This window comes from Nanorana parkeri, unplaced genomic scaffold (genome assembly GCF_000935625.1).
Source record: "Nanorana parkeri isolate BGI_ZX_2015 unplaced genomic scaffold, ASM93562v1 scaffold1, whole genome shotgun sequence".
NCBI classification, from domain to species: Eukaryota; Metazoa; Chordata; class Amphibia; order Anura; family Dicroglossidae; genus Nanorana; species Nanorana parkeri.
The window spans coordinates 8,388,625-8,405,002 of record NW_017306269.1 but is presented as its reverse complement, the minus strand read 5'-3'; the positions used below and the strand labels follow the sequence as shown (position 1 = coordinate 8,405,002).

At 41.8% G+C, this 16,378-nt stretch overlaps 1 protein-coding gene across 1 annotated transcript in view; it reads left to right on the top strand.

The window, feature by feature from the left end:
- Window positions 1-16,378, top strand: part of LRPPRC (leucine rich pentatricopeptide repeat containing) — a 186,546-nt gene that overhangs the window by 33,669 nt on the left and 136,499 nt on the right. The window contains exons 11-12 of the mRNA XM_018566148.1: window positions 912-1,019; window positions 15,709-15,827. Coding sequence (XP_018421650.1) covers window positions 912-1,019; window positions 15,709-15,827 — 227 coding nt within the window. The remainder of the gene's footprint in view (window positions 1-911; window positions 1,020-15,708; window positions 15,828-16,378) is intronic.

Genomic DNA, 16,378 nt, shown 5'->3' with positions numbered 1-16,378 from the left:
TGTTTCCGCGTTTTCCAGTCTTTGACTGATGAGCTTGCCTCTGAGAAGCTGCAGTACAGTGCTGTTACTCCAAAAGAAGTAAGAGGAAGCTAGAGGACCAGTCTGTTGCTCCTACCAGGGATATATCCAGTTTTGGGTCCTTAATAGCTGCCAAGGCTGCTCTTTCTTTATGGAGATTGGAAACACCCCGACAAGCTGTTTGGCAAACCCCCCTTTGGAGGATTTTCTACAAAAATGGTCTGCTTTGCTACAAAACTGAGGCATGCTACAGTAGTAGGAGGGGTTATTTTGGGCTGACCTACAACTATTTTGTTTGCCACTGCCCAATACTTCTGTAGGTGGCAATATAACCTATGATGGAAGCCTGTGTCCTTCAATGGACTCCCAGAAAAGGATGTAATGATGAGAACAAAAATCCCTTTTTTTTTTTCTTTCTCAGAAGCACTGCCAGTACTGGAATTTGGCGTGGTATTGGCCTTTTGCAGTCTCCTGTACAGCAGCACTCAGACTGAGGGAGAGACTGGAGGGACTGGCTAGAGAGCCAATCGTGTGTGCTGCATGCAAATGTGTTTCATTAGTTCATTGCCTGTTTATACTCCTTTAAAATATCTTGTTATAGGCTGGGGGAGGGACACAACCTTTTATTTTTACTTAAACACTAAGTTCACTTTCAGAGAAAGCACAGTTATTTAGTTTTCAGATCTGACCCATACCTCTGAGATTTGTCGGCCGGTGCCTCTGTATTTGTTTACAGTCTTCTCTCTGCTGGCTGTGCCTGCGCTGTAGAGCCCCATCGACATCTCTGGGGCTTGTCTCCTTGTGTGTTCTGGCTGGGAGACTAAATTCGATGAGCCCTATACCTGACTTGAGTTTGGCTTTAAATAACGTTTCCTGTTTTAATTTTTTTTCAGACATGGCACTTGAGCTTATGAGAACCATGAAAGAAGAAAGATTACCTTTAAGACCGCACTACTGCTGGCCTCTGCTAGCTTCGTTCAACAATGAGAATGATATACAAGGTAAAGTACCACCTCTGTGGGTAACTGGAGAAGACAGCCTGTGATAAAGTCTGCTTGTCTTTTGCATAAACCACAACCCTCTCCCCTGCTTCTTGCCTGTCTTGGGTGACAGAGATTTCATACATGCACGAGTGACAAGTAGGGACTTTGTAGAAAAAGGAGAGATAAACAAAATAATCTTTCCAAATACTAGGGATGCATCAAAATGGAATTTAGAGACTGAATCGTAAACCGAAAATAAAGAATTTGTCAGACTGTACCGAAAATGATGTGTTTTTCAACCTTTAAAAACTTTATTTTTATTTATTTCTACTTCTGCTGCTTGTTGGCTCTTGAGAATATCAGGGGTCGAAACAGAACCCTGATATTTCCCTTTTAAAATAGAAAAGGAGATTGAGGACGAGTCAATCAGCTGATCGGTGAGTGTTTGTATACCGCTCTCCATCCTGAATCTGCTGTCCCACGAGGCTGAGCAAGTGTTGGGGGGAGGAGAGCTCCACCTCCTGTGACAGATCACAATGCTCTTCCCTACTCACTGCTCTCTATCCTGACACAGGAGGCGGAGCCGTAAGGTGCGATACGAGTGTTCTGATTCCTGTAACGATGACGACTGTCACTGTCCCGCTTCGCTCGGCATCCTGACTAATATCGCTGCCCGCTCAGTTTCCTGAAAGCTTCTCTCCTCCACACTTAGTGCCAGCTGCTGCCCAGTGGGGAGGAGAGAAGCTAGGGATACACTGAATTTTTTCCGCTGTCGTTGCATTTTGCCAAAAGTGCCATTTTCGGCGGCCGAGATTTCGGAGCATCCATACCAAATATGTTGGAAACGGCAGTGCTCATATGTACTTCTAGTGCTTATTTGGTATCCCCTGCACTAACCATGTAATGCCGATGATGCTTCGATTGGTTGCATTACTTATGGGGCTGCATAAGGCATATGCTAAGAAATTTGACCCACTTGAGTAATCTCTAGTTTTGGGAAGTCAGTCATATGTCTATATCCTTGTAATTATGGACCACATAGTCCAACACAAATGATTCACACCATGATGATAGTTTGCCTCTTTGACCTCACTTTTGGCTTCTAGTGCTGCGAATGTATGTAGTTTTAAAGGTTTTTTGTTTTCAGCTTATCTATGTTGGCCTCTTTTTTCAGGATCAATGTTCTGCCTAGTACAATATTTTTTGCTGCTATACCCTTACTAGTGTTAATTTGCCTATGAATGGGCAGGCAAGTCACCCAGATCCTCCTTTTCAGCCTCATCATCAGTTCACAATTCTCTCTAGTTTTCTTTATTAAACCTTTACAAAGTGCAAAAAAAATTGGTCTGCTCTGGGAACGTGGCTTTACAGATTTAGAGGACCACATGATGATCTTCCTTGCTTTAACAACCTAAGTATGTAAATTATAGTGTTTTACAATTTTTTCTGGAATTTCCCTTTAACTTTGCATAGACAGAAGTTATTAAAACGGAACAGAAACAACCACATTTTTTATTAGGCCTGCAATTGATCTTTAATGCATTTTGGTTAAGATTCTTATACTATTGTGAACCTTCAGGCTCCATGGGCATTTCCAGGTCATTCCAGCATTATGCCCAACACAGCTGCTACCAACTGCTTCAAATGTGGGTGTTGCAATTTGCTATAACGCATCCTATGCACATGCGATGCTTTGGATTGCTATGGTGCCAATGCACTACTGTACATTATGGTGCACTGTGTCAAAAATAAAATAAAAATGCGGGTTATGTTTTTTCTATTTGCTCTGGAACCTTGGCAACCCTTTCAAAGAATGAGCTGCCTAATACAACATGCAACATAATGTGTATTAAAGCAACGCACCAGGGCAGACAAGTCAGAATGGGCCCTTATACTTTGCCACATTGTATACTGGATCCCAAATTTAGTCTTCCATATACTATGGCACAGGTTTGTTTTCATGTAAATTAATGCCATTGTGGATTACATGGGTCGGTATTGAAAAACTAGTGTCATTTATCGGAGTATGCCATCATCACTGTCCCCTTCCTTAAATTATTGCCACGGAAGTGCCCATGTATTCATAAGCTTACAACCCACTCCCCTAGTTCCCTTGTTAGGGCTTTTTGTTGGGTTTTTTTTTTTGTGCTAAAACTTTCATGCAGGAAACAACCATGTATGTTTTATAAAAGCTAAAAATAATGGTTCATAAAGTATAATTTGAGCGCTCCATGGAGTCTTGTGTGCATCACTGGTTTATACAGCAGTGATACCTTCTATTTGTTAATCTTTTTCAAGTTTCAAAAATATTCTGAGGTTGATGCATAATGACTACGTACCCTATTTACTGTGCTTGTTTTTTGTTTTTATTCCCACGTTGGACCTACCTTTTTGTCTTGTTGAAATTCAGTGTTAGAACTAAATTTTGGGAACTATAACAGATATCACTCCCGTTACCTTTTTTCTTATAAATATAAATTACTGTATTGCCTTCTTAAACAATAGACATTCTTACACCAGAATGCCAGATTATTATGACCACCTGACGTTTGTAGGCAAATTGGCTATAATTTCGCGCTGAAGTTGCTAGAGGGCCAGACCATCATAAATAGGGAAGCAGGTTGTTTACCACGACAGTAGAAGTGATTTTTTTCTGAAGATATGGGTAAACAACGCGATTTAACAGCCTTTGAACAGGGGGTAATTGTTGGTGCTCAGAGCCATGGAGCGAGTATCGGCAAAACAGCAGAATTTGTTAAATGTTCATGAGCAGCTGTTGTTAAAGTGTTTAAAGACTGGACTGTCAGCCGAAAATCTGGGTCTGAACGTGCGAATTGTGGCCGTCAGCGACTAGTCAATGTTAGGGCAGGACGGAGAGTGGCAAGACTGGTACAAGACAACAGAAGGGCAACAGTGCATCAAATTACTGCAGATCTTAATCAGGGATCCTCTCAAATGATCTCTGAACAGCACAACATACCAAAGTATCGTTGCTGATCAAGTTCATCCGATCATGTTGATGGCGTATCCCAATGGAGATGGCTTCTTCCAACAAGACAATGCGCCATGCCACGGTGCTCGTATTGTGCAGAAGTGGTTTCAAGGACCATGAGGGAGAATTTACTTTGCTTAGGTGGCCCCCACAATCACCAGTTCTCAATCAAATTGAGCGTATCCACAACCATCAAATCTCACAGAACTGGACAGTGTTATTCATCAGGCATGGTGTCAGATTCCTCGCATCACCTTTCAACATCTCGTGGAGTCCATGCCAAGAAGTATCGCCGCAGTATTGAAGGCAAAAGGTGGCCCAACGAAGTACTGATGGGGTGGTCATAATAATCTGGCCACTCAGTGTATATCATCATTTTAGTCTCAAAAGAATCTTCATTTAAAGATTAAGGACAGTTCCACCGGATTCATTACTTTGCCCCCATACACAACAGTGATTCCTGAACTGTGGGTTTACATAGCACAGTTAGAATTTAAAACACAAAGCCATTTACCAGCTGGCATATTGAAGGTTCATATTTTGAGTTTCTACGCTCTTGTCCGTTCTAGATCTGAAAACCAGAACTCACTCTGTATCTAGAGGGACTGTAGGACAGTGGTGACCCGAGCCATGACCAGAGCATCCTTCAGCAAAAAGCTAGTTCTAATTTACATAATTTGCAGTAGTGGTGATTGGGCCAGTAGGTGCAGTTAATGTCATACTTTTGTAGCATAATCTTCATACAGACTACAATAACAGTATCTTTAGGTCTTTTGGGGTTTTTTTTTTTTAAGGTCTAGAGTCTCTCCTCTCCTCTCCTCTCCTCTCCTCTCCTCTCCTCTCCCCTCCCCCCCACAGCTAAGGCTGGCCATACACTGCTCTATTTTTGTTGTTCAACCCGCGGGCAACGTTTCCTTTAACGCTACGAGTGTGTTGATCGAGGAATCCCTGCTGTTCTTTTTGTATTCTGGCAGCAGCCACTGGCTCATTGGCTGCCAGCTCTGTTTGTTCAAAGTTTTTCCTATCGACTCTTTCGATCAGCTAATTGAGGGATGCTGGCCCAAAGGGTGCCAATGTTCTAGTATAAATATACAGTTGTACTGTGTCAGCACCAGTATAATTGATGAAAAGTCACATTTCTGTCACCTGAGGACAGAAGAACTAGGCAGATCCCTGACCCAAGCCAGTTGAGCAATGTTCCTTGTTATAATGTCTCCATACGTCACTCCTGCTTGGCACGAATTGAATTGTCTCTAGAAGGAGATGAGTTGCCGATACTAACTCTAGCTGAGAAAGTATTTGACCTAGACTTTTTAGAATTGTAACAACTGCACAGGGGGCATTCTTTATTTTTGACCATGATATAATGTTGTTCTGGCATTTGAGTACTTATTTCATGGAAGTGGGGCCACCAGCCAAGTCTCCTTTTCACAATTCTAGTTGCCCAGCTTTTATATTTACCCTAAAGCTGAATGCTAGGCAAATGGTAAATAAACGGATGGATTGCAAGGTTTGCCTGCCAAATGATTATTTCTTTAAATCTAGTTCTGGGATTTACACAGCTCTTCCATGCAGGATAACACATGCAGGGTCGAAGACCTGATTTTTCTCTGCTACAGTCAAGTAACACTCGCATGTCTTGTCCCTCACTAAGCCTGGGACTAGACAGTGAAAGAAGCAGCAGCAGACTGATGAGCTCATCTCTCGTCACTCTGCTCTCCCTCCTTCTCTATTAGTATGACCTTTATTAGGACATAAGCACTGCAGCACAACGGATTTGCTCCCTGTGCTGCTTCTTCCTCTTTTAAAATAAACATTAATTTGTTTCTATCTGCCTGGAGTCCAGCTTTAAGGCTCTAGTGCATTGTTAGTGGTCGCAAGTAGACCCAAAGTATGTAATTGCATGCTTTGCTATGTTTATGTATGCTGCGTTGTCAATAACCTGCAACAAGCATGCTACCATTGACACAGTACTGAGGGCCAGAGAGGACTATAAAACTCGTGGACTATAAAACTAGTGGTGTAAAAGGAAATTGGCAACAGTACCTTCCGTACAGGAAAGCTTAAATGGACATTCTAGTCAAAGATATTTTTCCCTCCCCCCAATGTTAATGAAAGCACTTACCTTAAATGATGTTTCCTAATCCGATCTTCTTTCCTGTCCTTTTCATCTGTCCCTCCAGCGCTGCTGCGGATCTCCGATCCAGCGCTGACTCCTCTGTCCTTGCTGGCACATCTTGCCCCATGGCGTCTGCATGCGGGTGCATGCCGTACTTATATTTACCTTGTGTGTCTCCCCGTCTCCCGACCGAGAATGTGAACTGCGCATGCGCCCGCACACCCGTCCGAATTTTCTCCCCACATAGTCTGTGCTGGTGCACGCTGCCTGCATTGACTTACCCTGTGTCTCTTCTCTTAACCCTGCCAAAGATATCTACTGCACATTCGCCCGCCCCATGATCCTTTGCGGTCGCCCGAGAACCTTCAGATCTTCGGGGCGGTAGTGTGCGGCGGAGACACAGGTAAGTTTAAACCTATTTGGTAACTTTTTTTTATGTCTTTGCATATATCCAATGATTGCTTGCATTAGATATATGTAAAAAAGCGCAAGGGTTTTTTAATGTCACTTTAAAGGTCAGATTATGGAGGTTTTTGCCTTTTTAGGTAAAGTTTACTTCTTCAACATGAACTCTACCCAAAACTTGTGCCTGTAAAGAGTTAAGTCAGAGTCTTACAAAAAAAAGTACTCTAGTAAACTCCTGTGATTGTGTCTTGTTTAGGGAATGCTTGTAGAATGGAATATAGCAATCTACAGACAAAGCAAACATTTTATGCCAAATTTATGGCTGACCCGCCGAGTGCGTGAGAGACAGAAAAATCTATTAAGGAGCCTTAAGTGGGCCCGAACACTTTTTCTTTGTTACACGTGGGACACCATCAAAGTGGGACCAAATTAACTAAATGTGACTTTTTTTTTTATTTTATCTTAGAGTATGGTATATTAATTCTTTAGGTTGTATTAGTGGTATTTCAAAAGGAGTAATCTCGTAAAAAAAACATGCTTTTAACAAAAGTATTTTCCTCTCGGGGATACAAAAAATATGTCGTCTTCATCTTATCAGGCTGTATAATGTACCGTAGATTGAGATGCGCAGTTGTTAGCTTGACACTGGGTGACAAACAAAATGCACTAACGAAATAAAAATGCTTTTAGCTGATTTAGTCTTGTTGCAATTTTAGCTAAAATATACATTGGTATTAAAGCTTGGAAGGAAAGTCGGAAGCTAATATTCCCTAATGGTCCCTTGCCGTAAGTGGCAAAATCTGTTTTGAAATGCTTTTTATTTTTAAAGCTTATCCAATGGAAGTTAACCCCAGAGTTGAGTACTTGACTAGATGGATAACTAAGAGGCACAAGCCATTATTTTAGGTTAGGATCATATGCTATGAGTTCTGGCTATTTTGTGTTGTTTCCACCACTTTGTCTTTTACTGTACTTTTTTGTGTCAACCTAAACTAGAACTCCAAGCAAATGGCTATATACACAGACTTTTTTAAAGCAACAGTTTTACCTGGCCAAAGATTTATGCTTTTTATCCAGTTCTAAGTTCTCTTTGCACAGCTCTGCCAAACAGCACAGCCAGGTCTGACAGGGGAGGAGACCTGATTTTTCTCTGCTGCAGTTAAGTAACACTTACAGGTCTTGTCACTCCCCAACCTGTGTCTGGTCATTAAAATGAGAAGCAGCGCACTGATGAGTTCATCCCTATCATTCTTCTCTTTCTATAAGCATTTTCTTTCTAAACATATTTACAGGTAGAACACCTGATCGGCTCTCAGTCCTGCCATTTCCTCTCTCATTCTGATTTCTGCTATACAGTGACAAGAGGGTGATAACATGTCAAATTCCGTTTTCTTTGCTTGCTTTAAAAAAAACAACATTTATTTACCAATGAATGAATACATGGCTGCATTTCTTTGTGTTTTTTTAAATATCTGCCTTTAGTCCAGCTTTAAATGAAGGGCTGGGGTTCAACCAAGTCTTTTCACGGCATCAACTCAAAAACTGGAATCTGGAGGTAGGAATAAATGACTAATAAACAAACATGTATAAGCAACAAGTTTTATCCATGTCTTTCTATAGATTTCATGTCTATGTAGGAACTTTGCTTCTCCACCGCAATAGTAGGATACCTGTGTAATGGACTAGAAGGATTTGTAAGGGGGTACCTTTTTTATATCCTCAAATGTTGCTGCCACTTCCAAGAATCCTTCACTCACAAGATGTTTGAGAACGTAGCGTCTTCGTTCATTCACCTTTGTCTGATTTACATAATTAGAATATCGTGCAAAAGTTCATTTATTTCACTAATGCAACTTAAAAGGTGAAACTAATATATGAGAGACTCATTACATGCAAAGCAAGATAGTTCAAGCCGTGATTTGTCATAATTGTGATGATTATGGCTTACAGCTCATGAAAACCCCAAATCCACAATCTCAGAAAATTTGAATATTACATGCAATCAATAAAACAAGGATTGTACATAGAACAATATCGGACCTCTGAAAAGTATAAGCATGCATATGTACTCAGTACTTGGTTTGGGCCCCTTTTGCAGCAATTACTGCCTCAATTCGGCGTGGCATGGAAGCTATCAGCCTGTGGCACTGCTGAGGTGTTATGGAAGACCAGGATGCTTCAATGGCAGCCTTCAGCTCTTCTGCGTTGTTCGATCTCATGTCTCTTATCTTTCTCTTGGCAATGCCCCATAGATTCTCTATGGGGTTCAGGTCAGATCTTTTGCATGATATTCTAATTATTCGAGTTTCACCTGTATATATGTCTATCTCTCTCTCAAATTTCCCCATAACGTTCAATGTAAACAAAGTTAATCTGTTCTGAACCATATGTAAAAAAAAAAAAATGTAACCACAAAAATATGAAACGCAGTACAGTATGAAGAGAGTGAACACTTACCTTTGCACTTTTTTTGGAGCCATGCTGGATTGAATAATACTGTACAGTACTGTATGTTCTATAAAGCACACAAAAAAGCTTCACAGCAAGTATGCACAGCTCTCTCTGCGACCGCGATCTCGACTAAAGGAATAGCAATATCAAGTAAATGTCACCAGTACACCAAAAGTAATTCAGCAAAAGTCAGTTTGACGCATTGCCATTCAGTACGAGCGCTTTCGGGGCCTCAAGGGTACCCCTTCATCAGGCTCAGAGAAGCGTTTGTGAACCGAGGTATTTGTGTGTGTGTGTGTGTGTGTGTGTGTACATATATTTTCCAAACTTGAGAAATCCCAGGGTGAACAGGTTCGAAACAAACCATCTCTTAGTCAATATAAAAAAATGACAATCATTGGTAATATATTGACAATCAAGCAATATATGTCTTCATGTTTAGCTTGGAACGTTGCACTTTTCTTTGGTGCTTTGGTTTTATGTACTATTTACAACCCTTGACTGCTATTGTACATGACAATTATACACTACCAACTACACAATCATTGGCTTGATGAGTATTTTAGTCTGTCTGAAAAAGAAGTCTTGTTTCTTCAGCAAGCATTCTTGGTATGTTTAACATCAACTAGAAATTTGCAGTCTACATTCACTTTTATTAGCTCTCTTCTAGTAGATGTATGGTTTTACTAAAGAAATACCTCAGCCAAACAGAAAATTAGGGAAGGTAGAACCCAATTTAACCTTTAGTTTAAAGCCGATAAATACATTCCATGTGCTTCAAAACAGAAGTTCTGTAAAGTTTTACAGTTTGTTTTTATTTCTAAACCGGCCACAGAGTAAAGCCTGATTAGAAAAGCCTCTCCCCTGCCGGTAGCTGCAGAGAAGACTCTTGATCTCTTTGTTGAAGCAGTGGTCTCATTGCCCAGGTCTGACTGAGTGAATCCTATACATCCAGCAAAGGTCATGAAGGTTCAAGATTCCTGACTCTGATTCAAAAGGGAGTGTGCTGGACCTCTGCCAAGAGATCACTGCTTCAGCCAATCAGCTCGCGCGTAAAAACAACCGAATGGACTTCGCATGCTGACGCACAGGTTTATACGGGCAGGTCGAATCCTGAAGATGACATTTTTCATCTTGGCACACTCGGTTATGGGAACTCTCACAAGCTGATGTGCTGGACTGAAAATGACGTGACGCACTGCACGCAAAGGTCCGCACACCCACCCCTCTGTGTTGCTTCGCATGTCACGTGTGTCACAGGCTTAAGACTTTGCATAACTTGTTTTGATGCACCTGGAATGTATTTAGCTGACAAACTGAAAGTTCAGTTGTGCATTGAGAAGAAATTACTTACAGCCATTGCCCTGCTAAATTGAAAATCTTGCACAAATATCACTGACAGCTTGCGTTGGCTGTGGATAATATGTGCCTGAAGAAAGCTTCCTTGACTTGAAATTCGTTTAAACGTACTCATAACTGTATTCACACAGGTGCAGTTAATGCTCTGTACAGTATATGTTTAGCAGCTCTGGCTGCCAAAGGATTTTGTGTATTGTAAGAGCACACAAAACAGGGACTTGGCATCTCACCATTTTTAGATCCCAAATACAACTGATGGCTTACCTAAATGAGATTGTAGCAGAGCACATGTTAAAGTTGATCAGGAACCCCAGAATATGTTGCAAGCCTGGCACAAGAAGTCTTATATTTTACATTGCCGTGTGTTAATGCAATTTAACATATTTTGTTACCTATTTGCAGTTGCATAAAAATGAAAGATGTTTGATGCGGCCAGAGGTAATTAAACAATGAATAACAATGATATATGATCAGATTCATTTACAGGAATGTAGTAATATGGTATTTGTAGATACATATACGAGCTGTGGATTTTCAAGTGGACGTAACTACAATTCTGCAGGAGTAAATTCCTGAGATTTCACAGCAACATTTTTATTTTTCCAATGGGCTCTACCTCTTAGCATTAAAAAGCAGTCCTGGTTCCCCAGTCAGGCCACATGTCTAGATTGGGATGTCATCGGTTTGCTGCAGGCAGGAGAAGGTATTTCCTCTGTCTACTCTCCCCCAATGGTTAGATTGAACATTGTAATTTTGTAACAAGTCCCACGGTAAGAGGCTACGTCAAGGGCCTGATTTATGTCTCTCTGCATGCATTTCAAGAATCCATTTTAAATTTGGACTGAGTCTATTGTAACCTAGGCAGTTGTGTAGAGCAGGGGTCCCCAACACCCAGGCAGCAGACCGGCATCGGTCCATGGCCTGATAGGAACTGGTGGAATCCCCTACCCATTCGAAATCTGGACCCGCTTGTCACTAACATCGGAAACATCAAGGAAAAAGGGGTGGGGGGGGTCTGCTGAACGTGCCAGCTCAGAGCTGCTGATCAGGTACAGAAATTTCACTGGCAAGTGTGCATTTTCAGGGCAGTGGGCCCATAACATTCACAACTGGGGCAGAAATTAACATGGGTGCTTGTGGGGGGAAGCTACTGTAGCTTCCCCCCCCCAGGCACCCATGTGTTGGCAATCACAGCCGAGTCAAAAATTATGGACCTGCTTTCCCGCACATGCGCAATGCACCCCCCCCCATGCACGCTCACTCTGCGCAAGGAGAGAGTGCAACAGTGACCGGTCTTTATTGCTCCTATACAGAGTCAAAGTACAGAAGTTATGGCATGCGTTATATGTAACAGAAGTTATGGCATTTAGAAGCATCTGCTCACTTGTACTGGGCAGCAGTATTTTATCACCAGTTGTGAACAATGACAACATTACTTGGGTATTTGAAAAAAGAATGATCCTTTTTTTCAGCATGCCTTGCACTCCTCTATGTTAAAAGATAGGTGCTTCACCCGCCTAAAATCCATGCACCCCACTGCTCTAGATCCAGGCATTCACCTTGGGCGGGGGAGCATTCTTAAACTCCCTGCACCCGAGCTCTCTGGTGCCAGCTCCTGAGTCCTGCTTGCCCCTTTCCAAGTCCGGTGCCACAGCTGGCTGCTGCAGGGGCGCCATCAGTGGTAGCCCGTACCTGAGTGGCCACGACTCGCCCCCCCCGGGCGGGTTCTCTGTCCTCTAGCTCCCTGCACAGGCTGCACAGCGGGAAGTAGCAGAACACCAAATCCCCTGGTAATTCCTTTCAGTGCCGGGGCACTGGGCCACGGGCCCATTCTTGGTTGTGGGCACTCAGACTTTACTGAGATTTTGACTTTTTAGCTTAAAATGGGCTTACAGGTGCGTTCCATTCCAGACCAGAGAAAATGAGACCAGCAATATTTTTTTTCTATCTGGTCCGGAACGGACTGTGCTGGTGTGAACAGAGCCCAGAAATACCATAGGGATACATTGGGATACTTTTATGGTCCGGGAACAAACTGTTCTGGTCTGGATATGATCCAGACATGGTGTGAACAGGCCTTTAGCAAGTGAAGCGTGAGCACTCTGGACTTTGTCCTGCCTGGTTGTTCCACGGCAGGGATTTACAAGCTAATGGATGCAGAATCAGGCTGACTGCAGTGAAGTCTTCTCCTTTAAAAACTTGCCGGTAAGGGCATCTCCTATTTTTGTATGCCGACAGGTTCCCTTGAAGTTATATGAAGAGCGGTGAGCTGTTTAATTGACCGGGTTCACTGACCCCTTGGTGGGGTCTCTAATAGCCGTTTAGTGCTGCTGTGAAAACGGACCGAGTGTCTCATACACGCTGACATGCACTGTGAGAATATAGAGTGTATCCAGACAGAAGGCCATAATTAATGTGCTATGAGATTTTTCTTTCTTTACAAGTCTCAAGCCAAAATCAGGCGTTTAGTTTAAGGCAAACTTGAGCAGCTGATGCGACTTTAATTTAGTGTGACTTGTCTGCATGTATTTTTAAGTGCTCAGAGGGAATTCACATCGTATTATTTGCACCATTGTGCACTGCATAAAATATTCATGGAAGTGTCACTTTTCCATAGGTGGCACTCCAGGGTAGAGCTGGGGACTTTTCAAACTTTGCATTTCAAAAGTAACAAATCCACGAGGCAAGCTGAGAAAAAAACCAAAAACCATATGCTGTGCCAGGGTGCAGGCCCGCAGCCTTCAAGCTCGTCCGCTTCGAACCAGCGAGATGTCAATACCTGTAGAACTTTTGACATAAGGAAGATAAGTGTGTATAATGGAATGAAAGCAAAGTCTTGTAAATATTATAGATTGACTGGGCCACCCCTCAGGCTTGACAGCGTTTAATGCTTCAGTGGCTGATGGGCTCCAATTATGGAAAGTTACACAGTGTACTCTTCTCTTTCTGGATAGAACATTTTTGGCAAAATGCATTCAGTCATCTTCTTCGTAAAAAGAATCGCATCTTTTTTCATTTTTTGTTTTTTTTAATCGTTTGGTAAATACTCAGTGGACATTTTATTAGATGTTCGTATCTAGAAACTGAGAGCACCCTCCTTTGCAGCCTGAATTTAACAAGGTGAAATATTCCTCCAACAGCTGAAAATGTTCCTTCAGGCCTGGTTCACACCTAGGTGATTACATTTTTAAGCGTTGAGAGGTGTCTATGGTGTAAAACCGAGCAACAGCGGCCCGAAAATAGCTCCTGCAACTTCTTGCGTAATGCACTTTTTTTTGCAGCGAAATTAGGATAATGCATTCTTTATATGTTCATAAAAAAAATAAAAAATGCTGCTTACATTTTTTTGTGTGCATTATACTTAAAAATCCTTCCTAGCTTCCCCCTGTAATGTGTGTGTGTGTGTTTTATGTTTAATCTAATTAACCCTGTCTGTACTGTGCTGGCAGATCTCACTTCAGTTGTAAACTAGATTTGAACACTGTCCTAAGAAATGATGAATCTGGGGAAAATGGAATTACCCCCTCCAAACCCCCTTGTGTAGACATTTAAAAGGACTGAGACTTCTGGGCACCACCATCTTGGATGTGATGTCAACAGTCCATGTAGGGAGGTGAAGAGAGGGGCAAAGGATCCGGGAAAGCACAGATTAGACACTCCCAGAAGAGGAGGGGTTTATGACGTGGGAGCAGGGAGAGGGGTATGCTGGGGAATTGACTTTTGCTGGAGAATTCTAATTTTCTAGCAGGTTCAAAGGCACATTGCAAATGAATTAAAATAAAAACATTAATGGACAGGAAAACCACAAGTAATCATTTAAAATGCTTAGTTTTTCTCTACTTTTACCTGCAGTTCTTCAAGTTGGTGACAGGTTCTCTTTAAAGTTAACCTGTCGGAAAAACAATCTAAGCTGTTCACATGTCTAAAGCGTAGTCACCTGGAGGTGTCGGCAGGTATCTTCAGCCATATAGAAGTCCTCTCCAAAATCGTGTTCTGCTCTTCATAGTTTCAACACTTGTTGTAGTGTGGAAGCTTGATGGCTCCCTCTTGTCTACCACCCATTTCTATAGGCCAATCTTTTTGATGGTGTGCTTCACTGGCCATTAGGAGCAGAAGTCGGTGGGCAAGTTTAGGCAGTCAGGAAATTTTGGAACTGTGGTGGAGGTGTTGTCAGGAACTTCACCATACTTTTATCCATGTCCGGACCAGATCTGAATGCGTTTCTCCAAACACTGCAGTGCGTGTTTTCCCGCAATTTTGGATGCTTTCTAGTGCATTTTTTTTAAAAGGGCTTTCAGGTGCAGTCCAGTGTGTTTGCAAATGTTTTTGATGCGGTTAGATGTGTTCCATACCAGAAAAAATAGTGCATGCAGCATTGTTTTTCCCCCTCACCAGAATGAACTGCACTGGTGTGAAGAGAGCCCACAAAAAGAAAAACACAAGGAGTGCCTCCATAGTGTAAAATTGACTTTATTCGATAATAAAAACAGCTGAAATGTACTCACAAAAACAACCAATGGTAACAGGCTTGTAGTGATAAGATCTCACGAAAGCTGAGGATGGACGGACGGACGGACATCTGAGGCTTTAAAAGTGCGGATGAAGAGCTAAGTCATTCTTGCTGCGCATACTCCTCTGGTTGATGGTTTCTGTGGCCGAACCCCTTTCGTCAGAACTCAGATGTCCATCCATCCCCCGCTTTCTTGAGATCTTATCACTACAAGCCTATTACCATTGGTTGTTTTTGAGTACATTTCAGTTCTTTTTATTATCAAATAAAGTCGTTTTTACACTATGGAGGAGCTCCTTGTGCTTAACAGTTAGGTTCAGACATGGTGTGGACAAGCTGTAAGACTATGAAAATGTACTGATCTGACCGCAGTATAATTCCTCAGTTGTTCTACCATGGTAGCATGATTAACAGTTTAGGATATGCAAGCTGGTAAACTGAACTAAAAAAGGAACCAGGTAAATTGCAGTTTGTCTAAATAGCATTGCATTCTCTCATGCGGCAGTCTCTAATGATAGCTTAGCTTCTCTGGTTACGTGGCAGCGCTCCTTTGTATCATATAGCAATCTCTGGTAGCAATATTATTATTGTTCAACTGTCGCTCCCCCCTTTTTATTTATTTTTATTATTGCATCAAATACTGACATGCCTGGTCTTGATGATCAGCAGGACAAGTCATATTAAGCTCTTTACTGCTCACAGACCATCTGTTAATCTACAATAAAATGAATGTTCATTTATAAACAATAGACGGCTATAACTTTCTGAATGGTACAGTTGAGCAGCCAATCACTTGCCATATAAACCATAGAGTGTACAGTGTTTCTTTCAGACTGATTTAATTCTTTCTCATTTCCTTACACTCTTTCAGGTGTTCTTCAGGTTCTCAAAGCGATGCATGAGATGGGTGTGAAACTTGACTTCAATACCTTTAGGTTGTATGTTGCTAAATTGTTTGGAAATGTTGAATCTCCCGAATCCTTACTGGAGGTACGGCCATCTTTTTCTTGAATATTGGTGTGGTTTTTGAAAAGGAAGCTCTCAGTGTCTCAGGCTGTTTGAGTTTTGCTGTGTTATGAGAAACCGTATATTGCCTGAATGTGAACCTCAACTGCATTTTACCTGTTTAGGAACAAACACCTCAGATATAACTTTTAGATCTGTCCCCCTCTCTGATTTTATTTTACTTTACTAGTGCCTCACTCTTTAGGATTTTAGAACTTATATCTACCAGCTGCCATACTACTGTACACTGAGGCAATCTCGGTGGCAAAGAAGGACTGGTCAGAGAGATGCCAGTTGGTGGAGCTTAGTCATGACGTCGGTGAAAGTCAGTTTCCAGCAAAAACACTAAATTAGAGTTGGGCCAAGAGAAGGCTTTTCTGGTTAATACAGTTGGTAGTAAACATCTTGAGGAGTCTGCTCTTAGGCAGGAATTTTTAGCAAAAGAGGTTAAAAATAAAATGATTTTCTGATTTTCAAGTAAATGAAGGATATTCATATTCACCGTGGAGTCCTTAGGCCTCTATAACTTGTACATA